General features: G+C 33.6%; 1 protein-coding gene across 4 annotated transcripts; it reads left to right on the top strand.

Annotated features, from left to right (window-relative positions):
* The first annotated feature begins 15,883 nt into the window (after positions 1-15,883).
* On the top strand, positions 15,884-22,632 carry LOC144835958 (uncharacterized). Of its 4 annotated transcripts, none has more exons than XM_078691095.1 (4): positions 15,884-15,909; positions 20,395-20,603; positions 21,741-21,845; positions 22,142-22,632. In XM_078691095.1, exons 2-4 carry the CDS (start codon positions 20,555-20,557, stop codon positions 22,327-22,329), a joined length of 342 nt encoding a protein of 113 aa, XP_078547221.1. In that variant the 5' UTR covers positions 15,884-15,909; positions 20,395-20,554; the 3' UTR covers positions 22,330-22,632. The 4 variants fall into 4 exon arrangements, with proteins under 4 accessions (XP_078547221.1, XP_078547220.1, XP_078547222.1 ...); XM_078691094.1 differs by lacking the exon at positions 15,884-15,909 and adding an exon at positions 19,585-19,710 and having other exon boundaries at positions 20,379-20,603; XM_078691096.1 differs by lacking the exon at positions 15,884-15,909 and adding an exon at positions 19,682-19,710.
* Positions 22,633-24,079: the final 1,447 nt, after the last annotated feature.

Genomic DNA, 24,079 nt, shown 5'->3' on the forward strand with positions numbered 1-24,079 from the left:
AAAACGTACAAAGAGAACGTCATTCTAAAACCTTTTTACCCGAGTCATTATCATTCCGAGAACCATCGTTTACACTCCTAGCCCACCCTCTAGTTAGACGTAATTGGTGTTGAATATTTGATATAAATTGGTAAGTTGTTCCATACTTTTGCAACTCCAACTTTGAACGATTAGTTAATTTAAGAGTCATAGTGGGGTATTATATTATATCTGTTATATATTCAATTCAATTCAATTCAATTTATTTTCATAAGATACATCATTGTGAAATAATATTACAGTGTTTTTTTGTTTTTTTTTATAATTAGAATGCACTTATGCTGGAGAAACATAAATAAGCCCGGAGGGCTTTAAGGCTAGTTCCACCAGAAAAAAAAAATAATTCAAAAAGTATATATAATAAATGTTTCAGAAGTAGTCAATAAATAAATAAATGAAAATAAAATATGAATAAATAAATAACAAGAATAAAGAAAAAATAATAAACAATTTAAGCTACATACACAAGCACAACAAGACACAGGACAAAAACACGTGACAGAACGAGGACAGAAGGGACGAAGACGCTGGACAAGAGTTAAAAAACTGGGTTAGAGGATAACGACTGAATTCTTAGGGGAGATCGATTGAATACTTTGATACCAACGATGATTTGTAGCTAAACTTGAAGGATTCGAAAGAGCGGTTAGTTAGGGAGGTGTGAAAAGAATTCCATAAAATAGGGCCAGTGGATTTAATTGAGTTTCTTGCTGTGGAATGGTTATTGATTGGGATATATTTATTAGAGTTGCGGGTGTTATAATTGTGAACTTCGTTGAGAACATTGACAACTTTAGACAGCCTTATATTTAGACAATCCTGTGAGAAGTGACAATTTTAGAAAATTGTGTACAAACAACAATTTATGCACACATATTTAAAAAAAAATATTTAAAGAATTTAATTTTTAGTGGCGGCCATTTTGAAATCCAAGACGGCCGACAGATTATCGCTTTACATAGTTAAGATTGTATAATGGGTACAGTAATACCATCAAAACAGACTTGTTCCACATTCATAATTTGTATTATTGGTGATATTTTGATTTTTAATAGGGTTATTTGAATGTTGGCGGCCATCTTGAATTTGGTCCTTTAAATGTCTTTTGAAAAAATGGCAACATATTTTTTTTCATTCCTTATGTTATCAAGATAAGAAATAAAGTCAAAGTTTGCTTTTAACAAAAAATATACACGACATTCATATAAACGACATACCAGCCTACACTTATTGGAACTATACGTACATATTACAGTAAGCCAACGAGTTAACAACCAAACACTACAAGTAGCAATGGTATATTTAACCTTGTAGTATCGTGTGCGCGCGCAGAAAACATCGAACATCGACTTGGAACTATACGTACGTAATAGTAAGCCAACGAGTTAACAACTTCACACTACAAGCAACAATGATATACTATGGCCTTGATTTTGGAGTATCGTGCACGCGCGCAGCAAATAACAGATATCGTCTTGAACTATTACGTACATTAAACCAACGAGTTACATGCAAATATCGCGCGCACGAGCAGCAAATGGTAATAATCCAACGCGTTAACTACTACCGTAACAGTCGTATCGTGAATACAACAATTATTGAAACAACTCAATACAATGTACTATATAAATACATTACCATTCACTTGATCCAATTTGTTTGGGTCTAGCAATAAATTTGATTTGAATTTTTTTACGCTGCTGCTCTAGCCCGCTACGTCCCATTAGGACTACTCAATCAGAAGCTAAAGCAAGCAGCAGTTATAGTTCTATGGACGACAGTTTTGCGAAAATGGAAACTCCACTATAATTTATTGTTCCAGCTGGTATATTCACTGTCAGATATTCATTGAATTATTATCTAAACAGTCCATTAAAGTTTGTGTTTGTAATAGGATACTTCACACTTGAAATATCTAGGGTGATGAAGTGACCCCTAGACTTGACCTTAGCAATAAAATTAACTAAAGTGACAGAAATTGAGTATTCACTTCTGTAACAAAAAAATAATATTTATTCACATATAAAAAGAGAAAAGAAGCCCAAAAACCATTGTCTGACAGACAATTTAAGTACTTGTTGCTTTAAATTACATTTTTTCAGGTAAAATAGCTATTATGTAAAAAAAAATGACACATTCAAAAAAATTTGAAATAAAAAATATTTTTTAATAAGCGAGCAGCGTTTTTAGTAAGAAATATTTCTTGTTTACATTTGTGGGCGAAAAAGTCTCTCTTTTTTTACATTTGTGGGCGTTATCACATTTGTGGGCGATGATCGTTTTCACATTTGTGGGCGCTGTTTTCACATTTGTGGGTGATGCGTTTTTACATTTGTGGTTGTTTTCAAATTTGTGGGTGATACATTTTCACATTTGTGGTTGTTTTCACATTTGTGGGTGGTGCGTTTTCACATTTTTGGGCGTTTTCACATTTGGGGGCGTTTTCACATTTGTGGGTTCAACAAGGGATGCGTTAGCATTGTATTCGATACCGCACGTTTCTCTGTTCACAAAAACATTGTGTTAAACAAACATGCGTAGGTTGTTCAGTATTAATAGATAGATAATTATCGTTATACTATTTTTCATCATTCATCATTCACAATTGAATTGTTGCAAATCAGACAACTGGTAAACTATTTTCAATCACAATCAATGAAGGGCCAGGCACAAGTAGGTTTCTACAATGCTAATAAATTTGAGAACTCCAAAAAATAATTCATTTTTTCTCCATAGAAAACAAATTTCAAATTTGTTATATTATCAATATATAATTATTATATACTGTTTTAACATAATTTGACGAAATGAAATAAAATAAAACCACACATTTAAAAACAAAATAACCACATACATTTTTTAACGAATTGTTCAAGGCATACCGGTACTCTACAATGTAATATTTTAGAATAGTAGATATTTTGCTTTTCTGTTTTTTATTTTGACGTTGGAAATGTAATTTGAATAGTTCCGCAGAATTTAAATTATAATAATTATTTTTATTTTACTATCAAAAGGATTGAAAAGAAAAGGTTGATGCATTAAAAAATACCCTAAAAACATGGGAGGAAAGACAACTCACAATATTTGGAAGAATTACTGTTGTAAATCACTCTAAAAATTAGATTTAGGCCTAATTTAAGCCTTTTACAGGTGCCAAGAAAGGTAATAAAAGAGGTAGATACATTTAGTTCATTTGGGGAAAAAAAATTAAAAAGAAAAACCACGTGCGCCAATTACTGTCAAGGTAGTCTAAAAATGTTTGGTTTTAGATCTCGGGTAATATCTTTCCAAATTGAATGACGCTAAAAGGAAAATTAACCAACATATATCATTTAGAAAAAAATAGGCCCAAAATTAAAAATTAGATAATATATATTAATGACAAAGATTTGTATCGGCGTTAATGAAAGAAAATTCCAACCCGCTACCTATGGCAATGGCAAAAATCAATGTCCCAATGCAATTTTTATTTTCAATTATATCACTTCGCAAATTGCTTTTTTTGTTTGACATTCTTTTTTTACATTATTTAGAATAACTGGAAGGTAATATTATAAATCAAAATAATTTACATCAATTAAAACCATATACCGTATTTCAAAACATGGAAATCGGTTTGTTGAGAATCTGATCTTAGCAAATTCAACCTCACCTTTGTTAGCTAGTAACTTATCTGCTACCAATGAGCCAAACGATCGTACTTTTTCGTCCTCCTGACACACGTGAACTAATTAAAGAGCGATGACACTTGTTGCCGTATGTTAGATGCGCGTGCTCTGTGTGCGGAACCACCGCCAATTGTTTGATCATTCACTCGGTATTTTGTTTTGCGTTAAGTCACAAGCCCCGAAAAAATGCACACTTTGGGTGAGAAGGCAAATTCAATGCTTATTATAGCCAGGGGCGGACCCAGGGGTGTTTCCCTAGTGGCCCGGGCAACACCCTTAATCTCATACTAAATGTCGTATCTGCCACTAAATTAAAATTGAGTTCCATTTCATCGTATACAATATACATCCGGACCCGGAACTTGATAGGCTTAGTCATAAAGTAGTTACAGAGTTTTAGGGCATTTTATCATTGATGAATGTTTATAGCTTAATTGTTAAAATTGGTAAAAGAAGTAATATAATGCTGACGCCAACGAATTTAACGACCTTCACAACCAAAATATTTCTTTGTAACAACATCTATTTAAAATGGAACGCTAAAAAATAATCCTCTGCTTCATCAGTGCATGAATACCTAATAACCAGACAAGAACGTATCTTTGTTACGTTTTACTATCAATCCATTTTCGTATCACGCAATCCATTTTTCAACAATATAGTAGTATAATAATAACATTTTAATAGTGCGGGATTAGTTACAGTATTGACTTTGAATAAACCATTGGTAATTTACTGAAAATCCAAAATGAACTTGTGTTATAATACAAACAAAATTATGCAATCAAAGAAAAGCTCTACTACACATGAGAAATATATGTCGGTCGATAAACTTCTGAAGACGACTAAAAAACGACAATCAGATAAATTAATGCATTCTTGATTTTATTTCATTTCATGACACATTACCGGACTTCCCCCTTCTCTCGCAATGAACGGCAGTACAGATCTTCCCTATCTAGGCACGTGTATGTAGCCTACTACGTCAGTCACAAATTACCCACGAATACCAGTGTTACTATAGAGCCATCACAGATTACCTCTAATGGATCAAGCATTCACACATGAATTTAAAAATTCATCGACAAACGAAATATACCCTATATTCATTCCTTTTAAATATTAGGCATATTGGCAAGGCTAATAATAATAATAATAATAATTTGCCGGGGTTTTCCATAATCTAAGGCCAATTTTTAGGCCAAATCATACTTGTGCGTATAGTTTTGTATTTCCGATGCGTGTCGTACATTTGTTTTCATTTCCGTACGTCCGTAAATATTAGGCCGAATTATTTCCGTAGTAATTTATGGACGTTCCGAAATTTGAACCGTGTTATACCGGTAGCAGAGCAAAGTTTGCTTCTTTCTGCAAATGTCCTATCATTATTTTCTTTGTTTTATTTTTGGATTTAAAACAACACTTTTGTAAAGTGTTTATAGTGGATAAATAAAAATGATTTTTTTGGAAATTGTGGTTTTACCATCTGAATTTATTTAGCATAAAATTCAAAATAATACAATTTGACGTTTTGCTCAATATATTTATAGCAACAGTTTCATATTGTTTGTATAACTTATTAATTCAGTTATTTGTACCTTCATTGGGGTATTTATCATGAATTTTACGTGCGAGAGTACAATTTGCGGCCATCTAGGGGTGTCATTTAACACTTTGCTTCCTCAAATACTCGACCGCCCCTGATAGCTTTATCTATATTTATTTACAGCAATTTGTTGAGGAAACTAAATGTATCAATGTAAATAGACGGTATTGATATAGTTGAGTAGGTCTACGTATCGGCTGGTGGTATAGAAACAAGGCCAACAGCCATTAAGTCGCGTGCTACAATGCATAGTGATACCGGACCGACAAACAGACCGATAGACCGACAGACAGACAGACCGACAGACCGACAGACAGACCGACAGACAGACCGACAGACCGACCGACCGACCGACATAGTGAACTATAGAGTCGCTTCCACGCGACTAAAAATAATCGAATGCTATAATGTGAATTACTACAGTACATGATACCATAGATATTATAGTTTTGTAATATATTAAATACACTATAATCCTCTATACACACTATACTTCATAGCCACACATAAATATTGTAAGTAACCGCAGCGTTCCATTTTTTGATGTACGTCGGAAGGCTATGTATCATACTTTATGCATGCTGACTACCAGTGATCTAAACAATAGGTACGCGGTTGTCTAGCGGTGTCCTTTGTACGATTCGTTCGTGCCCAAGCTCACGATACACACGTCAATGTCATGTTACATCCTGGGACCAAAAATTCGTATTATTTTTCAGGTGAAAATCGGCAACCAATTCATGTGTAACTCTTAGAAATTTACAGACACGTATGGCTAGGCGTAGCCTACGGTCATACAGGAAATAAGGTATGAGTTATTCACGAACGAGTTTACGAATTTGTCAATTTAGCAATAACCTTTTGTACTGTGGGGCGCGTATTTGGAGGATTTTTAGAGATGAGGGTAAGGTATTGAAGATGTCGGGGATGTGGGTTTGCAGTCGGTTAAGGGTGGTTCACTGTAAAGTGGGGTTTCGCCCAAACCATATCTATAGTTATAAGTGTCTAGGTAACACTATAAATAAAAGGGCTTGTTGCTAAAGGTCTTACACGACTGTATTTCCTTAGAAGGCTTAATCATTTCCATGTTGATCCAATGATCAGAAGTTTTTTTATTCTTCCGTTGTTAAAAGTGCGATCCGTTTTGTTCTATTGTATGGTTTAGTAGTTTAAGAAAAACACGGATGTGGGAAAATTCCAGCAATTATTAATAAGGCCTGTCGTATTATTAAAGAAAGTATCTTAATTTCATTCATTCATTTATTTATTTGATCAAAATTTCATAAAACAAGTAAAAAGGTTCATAAATAAAACAGTATTAAAAACAACATATAAAACAATGATAACATGTATATTTTAAAATATCTAACCGTATAAAAACAAAGTTTAAAGAAGTAATTTCGATCAGGATCGTCCAAGAAAACCAATAACTCAGGTTTAATTCCATTGGAGTCCTAGAGGTAAAAAAAAGTTTTAAAAAGAAGTTAAAAATAAGTTTAGATGCTATGCCGTTTCGATGCGAGATTGTTTTTAACTGATTTTCTAAATACATTTACACTCTCAGTACTTTTTATCGTACTTGGTAATTTACTTGTTTACTTGTTTCCCGTACACTTTCGTCTACGGGATCGAGGCGAAGCACTCAGTGCTTAAAAGCCCCTCTTAGCAATAAAATCATATTCAATATAGGGTGAAAACTTCAGCGGGTGGTTAGACCATGCGACGTTAAGTTTTGCTTTGAACGAGTTCACCGTAGCACATGAAACTACATCCGTAGGCAGAACATTCCATAAGAGAATAACTCTCCTGGAGAAGGTGTCCCTCCTAATATTAAGACGAGAGCTTTTAAACTTGAGTTTATATGTGTGTCCACGGGTCCGAGATTCTAGATCAAATTCAAAAAATGTGTTGATCGAGATACGATCGAAACCCTTAACAATCCTAAAAACTTGGATAATATCCGCTCTCTGCCTTCGATATCTCATAGTAGGAAGACCAAGAATTCTCAAACGTTGTTCATAAGGGATATTTCGGTACCTAGGAATCAATCTTGTTGCTCTTTGCTGGACCTTCTCTATTTCATCCTGATCTCGTTTTCTAATAGGATTATAAACAGTGTTACAATATTCAAGCGTTGGCCTGACAATAGACTTATACAGCTTCAAAAATCCATCTTTATTCAAGAATTTAAAAGATCTATAAATCATTCCTAGTTTCTTATTAGCCCTTTTACAGATATCCGCTACATGCAAATTAAAGATTAAACTAGGATCAAAGGTAACACCCAGATCTTTCTCCTGCTTTACCTCATGTAGTAAATTACCAGCCATTGAATACAAGAACTTAAGATTATCACGACCATAATGAAATACCTTACACTTAGTGTCATTAAATGGCAATTGCCAAACATTAGACCAATGGGAAGCACTGTCAATGTCTCTCTGAAATAAATCCGCATCATCAATGTTATTGACCACTCTATACAACTTAGTGTCGTCTGCAAATAAACGTATACTAGATTCGACAACATCAGGTAAATCGTTAATGAAGATTGAAAATAAGATTGGGCCCACAACGCTACCCTGTGGAATTCCACTTAATACTGGAGCCTGTGATGATAATTGACCATTGACACTAACTCGTTGCGTTCTATTTGACAAATAATTAGAGAACCAACCTAGTAGATTTCCCGTAATACCAAAACCTTTCAATTTGACTAGAAGCCTTTGGTGTGGCACACTATCAAAAGCCTTTTTATAGTCTAGCCTAGGCCTAGCTTATTTCTTAGCGAATGGAGCCTAGGCAGAGGCCTAGCAAAGACAATCCAAAAAAAGAAAAATCTCACCAGTCCTAGAAACACTAAGAGTTCCAGTCAAAATTTGAATCAATAATATAGGAATGATATGAAAGTAAAAGATCGTAAAAAAACTTTACCAACTCCGCCAGTAAAAATAAAGAAATTTCCAACTTCAGAAACACGTCCCACTACCGTAAAGAGCGCACAATAAACTAGGGGGCCTAGGCCTAGCTTATTTCTTATCGAATGGAGCCTAGGCAGAGGCCTAGCAAAGACAATCCAATAAAAAAGAAAAATCTCACCAGTCCAAGAAACACTAAGAGTTCAAGTCAAAATTTGAATCAATAATATTAGGAATGATATGAAAGTAAAAGATCGTAAAAAACTTTACCAACTCCGCCAGTAAAAATAAAGAAATTTCCAACTTCAGAAACACGTCCCACACCGTAAAGAGCGCACAACAAACTAGGGGGCCTAGGCCTAGCCTATTTCTTAGCGTATGGTGCCCAGGCAGAAGCCTGGAATAATCTACAGCTAAGGCAAGTAAAATTGAATCAAAAGAAGAGTAAAGGGAGTTTTATATTATTTAAGAGACACCAAATCTATACAAAACAAGCAAACAAGATTCAAAGACTTTCCGATTACAGAAATTCGTCCAACCACAAACCCAGGCCTAGCAAGGCAATCTCAAAAAATCTCTCCAATCGAAAGATAAATCGAATAAAACAAGAGCTTAAGCTACATTTGTAGCAATAAGAAGAGTGATGGAGACTTTATGTAAGTAAAAATCGTGAAAAAACTATACAAAACCAGCAAACAAGATTCAAAACTTTTACAACTTCAGAAACACGTCCAACCACCATGAAGCGCCCTCTACTTAGTTTGTTCCATTCTTTAATTGCTCAAGCATAGCATTAGTCCAGGCAACCTATGAACAAAAAAGGGGGTAACCCAAAACCAATTGCAATAGTTTTCAAACTTTTTTTTATCTGATTCAGTACCTACCGAATAGGACACTTTATTTTCAAAATCTTTGGCTGCCAAAATGTATATAAAATGTATTCATAATGGCTAGGAAATGTTCTTTCCCCACTTTTTGAAGTGGATATGCCATCCTCAAGCAGAATTAGTGTGCTTCTGTCCTTCCTTCGTTTTCTACTACTGTATCCATCAAACTTCCACAGACTGATCTGCGATCCAAACAAGCTTGTTCAGAAACAAATTGGCAAAAGTACTGCAATACCTCATTTCACCGCCAAATAATCTCTATAAGAGTCCTCTTTTACTTTGATAAGTTTGTCACCTGTATTCACCGTCATATATATTTTTTGCCAATATTCATCTTTTTCTTAGGATCCCATATAGACAGTTTGCCTTCTACAAGACTTTTACTAATGCCTCAAACATTTTCTGTCCAATTTCATCATGCCATGGCCAACAAACACCTTTGTGCGAATTGCAGCATTCTTCATTAATCGGGATATCATCTCTAAGATATTTGTGTCACTGGTTGTATAGGTAATACAAGTTCAGTTTCAACAGAAGCAAGGGCCTCAACACTATTTTCACAATGCTACATGTCCAAAAGCCATATAGTTCACCGGGTCGACATAATAATTGCTTCTTGATGTCATCTCTGTCCACCTCCACTCATCTCGGGCAAGAGTCATCACCTGCCAAAAGTTGACAGGTTGAAAACTTACCAACCATACTGGTGACTATGACCCTGAAGGTTCAGACATTGAATTACATAGCAATAACGCATTTATTATTTAACATCATATTTATACAGGATTTCACAATAAGGTATAAATGCACTTGTTTTATATTGTGGTCCTGTCTCCTGTCAAGTTTCAGTTTCATGAAAAGAAATGAGATCTGTAATTTAGAATCTATATATAAATGATGGTTAATTCTGACATAGGCGAGCACAATGGAAAAACTTTGGAACAAATCTCTGCCTTGGATACCTACCTGAACTATCTCAGATGTACCGCGAAATGTAAATTTGATAACAGTTTTCACTATTACGATATTGTTCCATATTTCTATTTTAGGAATATATTATAAAGAGTTTTAAGTTTCTGATTTCATCGGTAGATTTTCAACTCAATTTCAATTGTACGCGGTCAAAGTAATTTCCGGGTTCACGATGAGTTCACAGGTTCACCTTGCAACTACCGTACACAATTATACTATTTGTAATAGAACTCATCACACCATTAACTACAATTTACCAAGCATTTGTTATTATTTTTTACCACTTTTCATATCTATTAGAAGATTTTATTTGATTATAAATGTTACGATATTATTAAAACTAAAAATCCCTCGAATAAGCATCTCCCTCAAATGAACTTTGCCTCCGCCCTATAAGGGCCCTACAAAACAATAAACACTATACTTTAAAATGTTATTAATCATCTAAGACACTGTGAAACAGAGTAGGTTTAGTTTTTCGAATGTCAAGCATTTTCAATAATGGTAACCGACAGAAAACGTACAAAGAGAACGTCATTCTAAAACCTTTTTACCCGAGTCATTATCATTCCGAGAACCATCGTTTACACTCCTAGCCCACCCTCTAGTTAGACGTAATTGGTGTTGAATATTTGATATAAATTGGTAAGTTGTTCCATACTTTTGCAACTCCAACTTTGAACGATTAGTTAATTTAAGAGTCATAGTGGGGTATTATATTATATCTGTTATATAGAGAACATTGACAACTTTAGACAGCCTTATATTTAGACAATCCTGTGAGAAGTGACAATTTTAGAACATTGTGTACAAACAACAATTTATGCACACATATTTAAAAAAAATTATTTAAAGAATTTAATTTTTAGTGGCGGCCATTTTGAAATCCAAGATGGCCGACAGATTATCGCTTTACATAGTTAAGATTGTATAATGGGTACAGTAATACCATCAAAACGGACTTGTTCCACATTCATAATTTGTATTATTGGTGATATTCTGATTTTTAATAGGGTTATTTGAATGTTGGCGGCCATCTTGAATTTGGTCCTTTAAATGTCTTTTGAAAAAATGGCAACATATTTTTTTTCATTCCTTATGTTATCAAGATAAGAAATAAAGTCAAAGTTTGCTTTTAACAAAAAATATACACGACATTTATATAAACGACATACCAGCCTACACTTATTGGAACTATACGTACATATTACAGTAAGCCAACGAGTTAACAACCAAACACTACAAGTAGCAATGGTATATTTAACCTTGTAGTATCGTGTGCGCGCGCAGAAAACATCGAACATCGACTTGGAACTATACGTACGTAATAGTAAGCCAACGAGTTAACAACTTCACACAACAAGCAACAATGATATACTATGGCCTTGATCTTGGAGTATCGTGCACGCGCGCAGCAAATAACAGATATCGTCTTGAACTATTACGTACATTTAAACCAACGAGTTACATGCAAATATCGCGCGCACGAGCAGCAAATGGTAATAATCCAACGCGTTAACGACGACCGTAACAGTCGTATCGTGAATACAACAATTATTGAAACAACTCAATACAATGTACTATATAAATACATTACCATTCACTTGATCCAATTTGTTTGGGTCTAGCAATAAATTTGATTTGAATTTTTTTACGCTGCTGCTCTAGCCCGCTACGTCCCATTAGGACTACTCAATCAGAAGCTAAAGCAAGCAGCAGTTATAGTTCTATGGACGACAGTTTTGCGAAAATGGAAACTCCACTATAATTTATTGTTCCAGCTGGTATATTCACTGTCAGTTATTCATTGAATTATTATCTAAACAGTCCATTAAAGTTTGTGTTTTTAATAGGATACTTCACACTTGAAATATCTAGGGTGATGAAGTGACCCCTAGACTTGACCTTAGCAATAAAATTAACTAAAGTGACAGAAATTGAGTATTCACTTCTGTAACAAAAAAATAATATTTATTCACATATAAAAAGAGAAAAGAAGCCCAAAAAACATTGTCTGACAGACAATTTAAGTACTTGTTGCTTTAAATTACATTTTTTCAGGTAAAATAGCTATTATGTAAAAAAAAATGACACATTCAAAAAAATTTGAAATAAAAAATATTTTTTAATAAGCGAGCAGCGTTTTTAGTAAGAAATATTTCTTGTTTACATTTGTGGGCGAAAAAGTCTCTCTTTTTTTACATTTGTGGGCGTTATCACATTTGTGGGCGATGATCGTTTTCACATTTGTGGGCGCTGTTTTCACATTTGTGGGTGATGCGTTTTTACATTTGTGGTTGTTTTCAAATTTGTGGGTGATACATTTTCACATTTGTGGTTGTTTTCACATTTGTGGGTGGTGCGTTTTCACATTTTTGGGCGTTTTCACATTTGGGGGCGTTTTCACATTTGTGGGTTCAACAAGGGATGCGTTAGCATTGTATTCGATACCGCACGTTTCTCTGTTCACAAAAACATTGTGTTAAACAAACATGCGTAGGTTGTTCAGTATTAATAGATAGATAATTATCGTTATACTATTTTTCATCATTCATCATTCACAATTGAATTGTTGCAAATCAGACAACTGGTAAACTATTTTCAATCACAATCAATGAAGGGCCAGGCACAAGTAGGTTTCTACAATGCTAATAAAAAACTCCAAAAAATAATTCATTTTTTCTCCATAGAAATTTCAAATTTGTTATATTATCAATATATATTATATACTGTTTTAACATAATTTGACGAAATGAAATAAAATAAAACCACACATTTAAAAACAAAATAACCACATACATTTTTTAACGAATTGTTCAAGGCATACCGGTACTCTACAATGTAATATTTTAGAATAGTAGATATTTTGCTTTTCTGTTTTTTTATTTTGACGTTGGAAATGTAATTTGAATAGTTCCGCAGAATTTAAATTATAATAATTATTTTTATTTTACTATCAAAAGGATTGAAAAGAAAAGGTTGATGCATTAAAAAATACCCTAAAAACATGGGAGGAAAGACAACTCACAATATTTGGAAGAATTACTGTTGTAAATCACTCTAAAAATTAGATTTAGGCCTAATTTAAGCCTTTTACAGGTGCCAAGAAAGGTAATAAAAGAGGTAGATACATTTAGTTCATTTGGGGAAAAAAAATTAAAAAGAAAAACCACGTGCGCCAATTACTGTCAAGGTAGTCTAAAAATGTTTGGTTTTAGATCTCGGGTAATATCTTTCTAAATTGAATGACGCTAAAAGGAAAATTAACCAACATATATCATTTAGAAAAAAATAGGCCCAAAATTAAAAATTAGATAATATATATTAACGACAAAGATTTGTATCGGCGTTAATGAAAGAAAATTCCAACCCGCTACCTATGGCAATGGCAAAAATCAATGTCCCAATGCAATTTTTATTTTCAATTATATCACTTCGCAAATTGCTTTTTTTGTTTGACATTCTTTTTTTACATTATTTAGAATAACTGGAAGGTAATATTATAAATCAAAATAATTTACATCAATTAAAACCATATACCGTATTTCAAAACATGGAAATCGGTTTGTTGAGAATCTGATCTTAGCAAATTCAACCTCACCTTTGTTAGCTAGTAACTTATCTGCTACCAATGAGCCAAACGATCGTACTTTTTCGTCCTCCTGACACCGTGAACTAATTAAAGAGCGATGACACTTGTTGCCGTATGTTAGATGCGCGTGCTCTGTGTGCGGAACCACCGCCAATTGTTTGATCATTCACTCGGTATTTTGTTTTGCGTTAAGTCACAAGCCCCGAAAAAATGCACACTTGGGTGAGAAGGCAAATTCAATGCTTATTATAGCCAGGGGCGGACCCAGGGGTGTTTCCCTAGTGGCCCGGGCAACACCCTTAATCTCATACTAAATGTCGTATCTGCCACTAAATTAAAATTGAGTTCCATTTCATCGTATACAATATACATCCGGACCCGGAACTTGATAGGCTTAGTCATAAAGTAGTTACAGAGTTTTAGGGCATTTTATCATTGATGAATGTTTATAGCTTAATTGTTAAAATTGGTAAAAGAAGTAATATAATGCTGACGCCAACGAATTTAACGACCTTCACAACCAAAATATTTCTTTGTAACAACATCTATTTAAAATGGAACGCTAAAAAATAATCCTCTGCTTCATCAGTGCATGAATACCTAATAACCAGACAAGAACGTATCTTTGTTACGTTTTACTATCAATCCATTTTCGTATCACGCAATCCATTTTTCAACAATATAGTAGTATAATAATAACATTTTAATAGTGCGGGATTAGTTACAGTATTGACTTTGAATAAACCATTGGTAATTTACTGAAAATCCAAAATGAACTTGTGTTATAATACAAACAAAATTATGCAATCAAAGAAAAGCTCTACTACACATGAGAAATATATGTCGGTCGATAAACTTCTGAAGACGACTAAAAAACGACAATCAGATAAATTAATGCATTCTTGATTTTATTTCATTTCATGACACATTACCGGACTTCCCCCTCCTCTCGCAATGAACGGCAGTACAGATCTTCCCTATCTAGGCACGTGTATGTAGCCTACTACGTCAGTCACAAATTACCCACGAATACCAGTGTTACTATAGAGCCATCACAGATTACCTCTAATGGATCAAGCATTCACACATGAATTTAAAAATTCATCGACAAACGAAATATACCCTATATTCATTCCTTTTAAATATTAGGCATATTGGCAAGGCTAATAATAATAATAATAATAATTTGCCGGGGTTTTCCATAATCTAAGGCCAATTTTTAGGCCAAATCATACTTGTGCGTATAGTTTTGTATTTCCGATGCGTGTCGTACATTTGTTTTCATTTCCGTACGTCCGTAAATATTAGGCCGAATTATTTCCGTAGTAATTTATGGACGTTCCGAAATTTGAACCGTGTTATACCGGTAGCAGAGCAAAGTTTGCTTCTTTCTGCAAATGTCCTATCATTATTTTCTTTGTTTTATTTTTGGATTTAAAACAACACTTTTGTAAAGTGTTTATAGTGGATAAATAAAAATGATTTTTTTGGAAATTGTGGTTTTACCATCTGAATTTATTTAGCATAAAATTCAAAATAATACAATTTGACGTTTTGCTCAATATATTTATAGCAACAGTTTCATATTGTTTGTATAACTTATTAATTCAGTTATTTGTACCTTCATTGGGGTATTTATCATGAATTTTACGTGCGAGAGTACAATTTGCGGCCATCTAGGGGTGTCATTTAACACTTTGCTTCCTCAAATACTCGACCGCCCCTGATAGCTTTATCTATATTTATTTACAGCAATTTGTTGAGGAAACTAAATGTATCAATGTAAATAGACGGTATTGATATAGTTGAGTAGGTCTACGTATCGGCTGGTGGTATAGAAACAAGGCCAACAGCCATTAAGTCGCGTGCTACAATGCATAGTGATACCGGACCGACAAACAGACCGATAGACCGACAGACAGACCGACAGACCGACAGACAGACCGTCAGACCGACAGACCGACCGACCGACATAGTGGATTATAGAGTCGCTTCCACGCGACTAAAAATAATCGAATGCTATAATGTGAATTACTACAGTACATGATACCATAGATATTATAGTTTTGTAATATATTAAATACACTATAATCCTCTATACACGCTATACTTCATAGCCACACATAAATATTGTAAGTAACCGCAGCGTTCCATTTTTTGATGTACGTCGGAAGGCTATGTATAATACTTTATGCATGCTGACTACCAGTGATCTAAACAATAGGTACGCGGTTGTCTAGCGGTGTCCTTTGTACGATTCGTTCGTGCCCAAGCTCACGATACACACGTCAATGTCATGTTACATCCTGGGACCAAAAATTCGTATTATTTTTCAGGTGAAAATCGGCAACCAATTCATGTGTAACTCTTAGAAATTTACAGACACGTATGGCTAGGCGTAGCCTACGGTCATACAGGAAATAAGGTATGAGTTATTCACGAACGAGTTTACGAATTTGTCAATTTAGCAATAACCTTTTGTACTGTGGGGCGCGTATTTGGAGGATTTTTAGAGATGAGGGTAAGGTATTGAAGATGTCGGGGATGTGGGTTCGCAGTCGGTTAAGGGTGGTTCACTGTAAAGTGGGGTTTCGCCCAAACCATATCTATAGTTATAAGTGTCTAGGTAACACTATAAATAAAAGGGCTTGTTGCTAAAGGTCTTACACGACTGTATTTCCTTAGAAGGCTTAATCATTTCCATGTTGATCCAATGATCAGAAGTTTTTTTATTCTTCCGTTGTTAAAAGTGCGATCCTTTTTGTTCTATTGTATGGTTTAGTAGTTTAAGAAAAACACGGATGTGGGAAAATTCCAGCAATTATTAATAAGGCCTGTCGTATTATTAAAGAAAGTATCTTAATTTCATTCATTCATTTATTTATTTGATCAAAATTTTATAAAACAAGTAAAAAGGTTCATAAATAAAACAGTATTAAAAACAACATATAAAACAATGATAACATGTATATTTTAAAATATCTAACCGTATAAAAACAAAGTTTAGAGAAGTAATTTCGATCAGGATCGTCCAAGAAAACCAATAACTCAGGTTTATTTCCATTGGAGTCCTAGAGGTAAAAAAAAGTTTTAAAAAGAAGTTAAAAATAAGTTTAGATGCTATGCCGTTTCGATGCGAGATTGTTTTTAACTGATTTTCTAAATACATTTACACTCTCAGTACTTTTTATCGTACTTGGTAATTTGTTCCATTCTTTAATTGCCCAAGCATAGCATTAGTCCAGGCAACTTATGAACAAAAAAGGGGGTAACCCAAAACCAATTGCAATAGTTTTCAAACTTTTTTTTATCTGATTCAGTACCTACCGAATAGGACACTTTATTTTCAAAATCTTTGGCTGCCAAAATTTATATAAAATGTATTCATAATGGCTAGGAAATGTTCTTTCCCCACTTTTTGAAGTGGATATGCCATCCTCAACATGTATCTTTTAATTAAAATGTGAGTTCAAATGTCCTAAAAAATTCAAGATGGCCACCAACATTTAAAATAGCTGCTAAAGTGACTTTAATTTTTTAATTTTAATTATTTTGTCTATTAAATTGCATTTCTAAAATTTTAAGATGGTTATGTCATCCTCAGTCATGTCATCTTAAAATTAGCATGAGACTCAAAATCCAAAATGGCTGCCAAATTCCAAAATGGCCACCATATTCATGAATATAAAAAAGCGACTAACATTTCTTAATAAAGGTAGCATTTATTTAGGATTATCGAAGAAACTAACCCATTGAACATAAATATCGAAAAATGTTTAAAATATTGAGAATTTGTAGTAGGGTCAGTCTAATCTGTTCAAGAAACCTTGATAACATGATAACATGACCACCCTATTAGTATTATAACTAATTATTGATAAGTTATAGTGAGACAAATCGAGACAAATTTCGAAAACATGAGGGGTCCACCTAGCTAACACAATGTTGAGAATTGTTAGTTGGAGGTCTCCATTTCAATTCAAGATTTATAAAAAAAAACAGAGACCACCATTTACAATACAATATTGTGTAGGGCTTTTACAATTTATAGCAGGCAAAGACGAGACCTCTCCCTCTAGAACACACTAGAAAATATTAATGGCGTCTTTGCCTTCAAGAAATCTTAAGAGACAGACTACAGTATTCTACTGTAGGGTCTATGCTGGTTTCCCCTTTTGACCCCAGAGAAAATGTCTGGGGAGAAAAACCAGTAGTAGATGTCCAGGTGAATCATTAACTGTGGAAAATGTCGATGGAAAAATGTGGAAGGAAAAATGTCTCTGGGAGAAACCAGCCTGTTCCTCGTACTGTACTAAATTTCTGACATACTATTGAAAGTTTATTGGGGTCTATGTTTTTAAGTAATATTGAAAACAAAAGGCTCCATCTACAACACAATATTGAAAATGTTTAGTAGGAGTCTCTCTTTTCATAATTTCACAGTAACACCACTCTCTTGAACATAATAAATTATTGTGAACTTTTTCCAAAACCCAAAACAGAGACCCAATATAGAATACAATATTAAGAAGAATTTTTAGTAGAGATCTCTGTTTAGTCAAATTAACCTATAACAGTTGAGATATTCTCTCCTAAATTATTATTTTTTCCAAAAAAGTGTTAAAAATACAGTTTTTACTGCAAAAACATTCTTTAATCACATGTAAATGTGATATATTTGATATCATTGGGTTGATAATTGAAGTAGCTACCATGTGGTACCAAACACATAGTAGATAGGATATTAATCTTAGTTTATGTCGGTAAATCGTGTACCATGTGCATTTTGGTTCCCAGCCTTTATAAAATTATTACCAAGATAAGATGCTACATTTCTATACTGCATTTTGTGCATAGTGTTTAATTTTATTTGAGTCACCCTATCCTCAACACACAATTATCCCTAAGCTATCTAGTTCTTTTTGTCCTACATGAAATCGAGGACCTTCATTAAGGATAAATCTCACAAATTTGTTTTGCATAATCTGCAGTTTATTTTTTAGTGTTTTTAGTGCTGCAGTGTACCACGATGAACATGCATAGTCAAAGTGGTTTTGAAGAATTTTTCGTTTGTTTTCTCTAAGAAAAGATGCTTGTCTATAGAGAACTTTAAAATCCCCGACCATTTTCATTTTATATTTGGTTCCAAATAACATGGCCTCAGTTTTTCCCATATGGAAGGACAACTTGTTGTCAAAGAGCCATTTATTACAGGCTGACAATTCTGACCTTAATCTAGAGGCTATTACACATGGGTTGTTTCCGGATACTAAAAGAACGCTGTCGTCAGCGCATTAAATCAACTTACAATTTACACTTATTTCCATATCGTTAACATACCATAGAAATAATAGAGGCCACAATATACTTCCAAGAGGCACACCAGGAGAAATTTCAAGTTGCTTAAATTCTACCCTATTTGTATATACTAATTGTTGCCTATTCTTGAGATATGATTTGAACCAATCTATTGGTCCAATCCCAATTGCCTTTAGTTTTTCGATCAATATACCATAGTCAAAGTCAAATTTATATATAACATTGACATACTGTAACATATTTGTTTTTAATATTTGTATATATGTATTTCCTTGGAAACCTGCCCACAATCTCTGATTTTTGCAAGAGAGGTATAAATAAAAGTATGAAAACCACCTCTCACCCCCTCCCCCCCCCCCCCCCGGTCGGGGAAAGCTGAAAAGAAAATAAAACCATATTAAGTGTACTACAATATATTTTAAGTAACTGCGGCATTCCATTTTTGACGTACGTCGGAGGGTTATACACTTTATGCATGCTGACTGACAGCGAAGTAAACAGTATGTGGTACGCATTTGTCTGGCGGTGTCTCTTTGTACGAATCATTCATGCATGGCCCGGCCGGCTCACTGCGGTATACGCGTCGATATATCTGGGCTGTATCGTATTACATCCAGGGACCAAAATGTGGATTTTCTAGATTCCAGGCGAAAATCGTAACTTCATTTGCAACTACGCATCGACGTACATTTATACAAGGATAAAGGTACGATTTATGTTCTCACGGTTGAGTTTACGAATTGTTTCAATTTACGAATAACCATTGGTGTACCGCGTAAATGTTCGCTGTCGATTAAGGGGGTTGGGTAGGGGTCTGGTGACATGGTCACGTTTCTTTCGCGCATAAAGATATGTTTTTTGGTACTACAAAATTAATTGAAGAGAAATGATGACCTAACGTCTATGATATGTTTTTTTTTATAATAAAAATTATAGGTTGGTCAATATTGTTTCTATTGTTTGTCCCTAGGCATACTTCGTGCATTTTCGAAACATCTCTTTGTTTAGTACTTTCAAGTCCTTAGGTAATTGGGATCATACATATTAGGGGCCTACATACCAAAAGGATGACAACATCAAAAGATCAAATTACGCAACAGGCTTGGACATGCCAAGCTTCAGCTCAGTATCATTTCAGTATTATTCGATCAATATACCATAGTCAAAGTCAAGTGCTTGACTTTACCGAATTTAGCCCTTACGTAAATTTATATATAACATTGACATACTGTAACATATTTGTTTTTAATATTTGTATATATGTATTTCCTTGGAAACCTGCCCACAATCTCTGATTTTTGCAAGAGAGATATAAATCCAAGTAGCAAAACCACCTCTCTTGCTGAATAATAATTCCCATTACTCTCCTAAAAGCACGCCTTTTGTCTAGTACTTTTCAGTTGGCTAATTGTGCATTGTGACCTGAAACAAATCTACGCTTTAGTAGTTCTAGCTATACTATATAAGTGGCCAACCTGCTTGGATCACCAGCATATCCATCGGTGTCATCAATCAATCAATTATCTCGGACGTCTTTGGAAAGAAGGATCATGAAGTATTTGCTAGCCGTTTTTGCAGTTGCAATTTTTACTGCAGGAGGTATGTTAACGAATATTGTAATGAATAACAATTTTTTAAGCAATCTTTTTAGTCATAAGTTGTACTTAACATTCTACTCATTTGCATAAAAACGTAGTTCAGCGAGCAATGGCGTTTAACGTGCTTGCTTGCATTAAAACAAATCATTGAACAGTAAGGGCCTAAAACTTGCATATTGGTGTTATAAAACAAATTATTGAAATGAACAATTCTTATTGTTTGGCTTAATTAAAAACATAAAAAAATCTATTAAATCAATCTGGTGCACAAGTAGCTGATGGAATATACGTGTTTCTACGTTGTTCACAAAACAAAACCAGAGCGTATCGTACTTGGTTATAAAAGTCCATCCGACCACTACATAAACTGAATAAATAATTATTCAAATTTCAAATTATGAAAAAAATTATTTCAAAAAATAAATCCTCACTAATTAACATATTAAAAAAGTATGTTTATTCTTTTCGTATGAACAATATTTAAACCATATTGCCCATTTACTCCTGCTACACCTATACCTGATGTTTTTATTTTGTATGTTACGCGTACACGCGCGCTAAAGAGACATTTTGAGTAAAAATAAGCATATTTTCAATCTATTATAGGTCTAGCTCCTCGGGATGGATGGATTGTGACACCTAATGTTTAAAATATATGATTTAAGCTGATGAGTTGTAGATATGAATGTATATAAAATTCATATGTTCATATGCCCACTTACATTTTTTTAAGGTTTCTCATTCGTGTATGTGAATTTTCGCGAATAACCTAACTCGTACGCAGTAACGAGCTCAAATCTAGGAGGCTTATACGCTATTTGTTTCTGCGTAAATGCTATTATTTATTGTTATTTATTATTAGGCCTATATTTTCTATATATATTTTTTTGTTTTTACCAGCTTTAATAAAATAAACTAGCATGAAATGAATACTAAATATATGGACTATAACTGATAGTTATATAATAATTATATTTCTGACAACCTTTTTAATACAGTATCGGGCATCCCAAGTGAAAATTAGCTACGACTTTTTTATGACTATTTTTTTTTTAACGTAGCTCATAATTGTGTAGTAATAACTTCCTCCCGGTATATGAGAGATTGTTTACGTCTATTACGATACTTATATTTTTAGCTGGTGCTATCAACTGTTATAACTGTGTAGATTGTGATAAACCAAAAGACAGTATCGACTGCACATCTTTGTTTGACACGTGTATCTTGACCGTTGTAAATGGACGTGAGTGCTACACCTTTTAGATACAATTGTATTCCAAATATATTTCTATTTGAAAAAACTGGATAATTATGTGATCGTGTGATAATTTAGGATTTTCCAGATTTTTTCTTTTACGTTTTTTTTTTGTATAGGGACAACAATTGTGTAACCACCCTATAGAAGATTTATTATTTGTTGTGTTAAATACAGTTGTAAATCAGTAGATAATATTATTATTGAATAAGCGTCTATGATGTTGGTTACTCATTCTATACACACAGGCCGAAGCGTGAAATTTATACCACTTTTTTTTATAGAAAAAACCCGTACCTGCTCTACTGAAGATTTATGTGATCTTCTGACACCAAAATGTGACGATGAAACACAAGATAACTGCTCTACATGTTGCGATACAGATAACTGCAACTCAGCTGGAATTGTAGGGATCAACTTCTTCGCTGTAGTCAGTGTTGTGTTGATCAGTTTGTTCTTTACGCAACAGTAGGATACAGGCCAAACGAATGTATCGATTAAAACAAAATATTAATGCTTTTACTTCATATATTTCGCTGTCGCATCGTATAAGGTGTGGTTTTAGTATGTGTATTTAATAAATATACATGTATACATTATTTTATTATGGTATCTACTTTAGTTTAGAACATTTAAAGCATTTATTAAAACCAGGAAGTGGTTGCAAAATTTTTAGTTTTTATAAACTACTAATAATATTAATAGTACTAAAATAGGAACATGTACGGTAGGCACACGTCAGCTTTTCCCAATCAAGAATCTTGATTGTTTTTATATCAACTTTTTCACCTAATTTACATGATCTTATGCAAGTAAATATCAGTAACATTAAAATGTATTGTTATTTCGATTTATTTTCTTTTATATTAAAACATGTTTAACCGATAGCGTATTGTTATTATCATTATTATTCTTTGTTTATCGGTCGCAAAAATAACTAATTCACCAGGAGGTTATTATGGGATCGACTCTCGGAGCGTGATACTTATGTTCATAGCAATCCAGGACATTTTAACGTCAGATATTGCCAAAATTAGCTATTATACAAATAATTAATGTGTATGAGTGCAATTATTGTACAAATCATTTCATGAGGTGAAAATAGAACATTTTGGCTCTAGGTTATCACCTGGTTTACTCATGCAGGTTGTTTTTTTCAAATTAAATGAAATTAATTATAATAAGTAGGCCTACACACAAAATGTATAAATATTGCCGGCGTTCTACTCACATAAATATTGTATCTGAGTAAACTCAGATAGAAACTATATATATAACACCTAAATAAATTCATGTCATTTGATTGGACGAATGTGGGTCACATGGCGTGCAATAGTACGCACTATTAAATGATCGAATATTAGTTCTTTTTTTCGTGTACGAAAAAAAAAATTTTCGCGATTGGAAAATATTTTGTTTTATACTGCTTTTGAACTACAACAGCGCCACCTATTTGTACTTTCGCGGCGATTGAATGTTATGATGACGATTGGACGAATGTGGGTCACATGGCGTGCAATAGTACGCACTATTAAATGATCGATTATTAGTTCTTTTTTTCGTGTACGAAAAAAAAAATTTTTGCGATTGGAAAATATTTTGTTTTATACTGCTTTTGAACTACAACAGCGCCACCTATTTGTACTTTCGCGGCGATTGAATGTTATGATGACTGAAGTACATTTCTGGAGAGATATATGTACTAATTTAGATCAAAAAGGCATTTAAATTAGCTTTAGATAGTGTGTAAGATTTTTATTAATTAATGGGAACATCTCTAAAAGACGTAAAAACGTTAGAAAAACCATGATAAGTTCAAATTGTGTGTCAAAGTTTTGCCTTTCAGCCAAGCTAGTACTAGGTTTAGCCTATATAGGCCTAGGCCTGTTACTATTAGGCTAGGCCTAGCCTAGTCGTTTTAGCCTTGCTATGCCTAGGATTGTTTTGTCATTTGTTGAAATAATTAACACTAAAATAGGTGTGTTTATAAAATCAATATAAATATAACATTTAATTTAATATTAATAAAAACCAAATGTTACTGTTTTAATCATTGTGAATTAAATTTAGGACTTGGCTAGGCCTACCTTTTATTTGATTCAAATGACAGGAATCTATTTAGATGTTATATAAAACAAATATTGAATGTATGTAATTCGTGTAATGGTACAAATAATGGCATTTGGTGAATGATGAAAGGTTAAATTGAATATCGTTGATAT

This window comes from Antedon bifida, chromosome 2 (assembly GCF_963402885.1).
Source record: "Antedon bifida chromosome 2, ecAntBifi1.1, whole genome shotgun sequence".
NCBI classification, from domain to species: Eukaryota; Metazoa; Echinodermata; class Crinoidea; order Comatulida; family Antedonidae; genus Antedon; species Antedon bifida.

Bases quoted from the DNA above. Each gene is read 5' to 3' on its own strand.
- LOC144835958 (XM_078691095.1), top strand. From the start codon at position 20,555: ATGAAGTATTTGCTAGCCGTTTTTGCAGTTGCAATTTTTACTGCAGGA. The intron at 20,604-21,740 runs GTATGTTAACGA...TTATATTTTTAG, and splicing joins TGCAATTTTTACTGCAGGAG to CTGGTGCTATCAACTGTTAT. The intron at 21,846-22,141 runs GTGAGTGCTACA...TTTTTTTTATAG, and splicing joins CTTGACCGTTGTAAATGGAC to AAAAAACCCGTACCTGCTCT.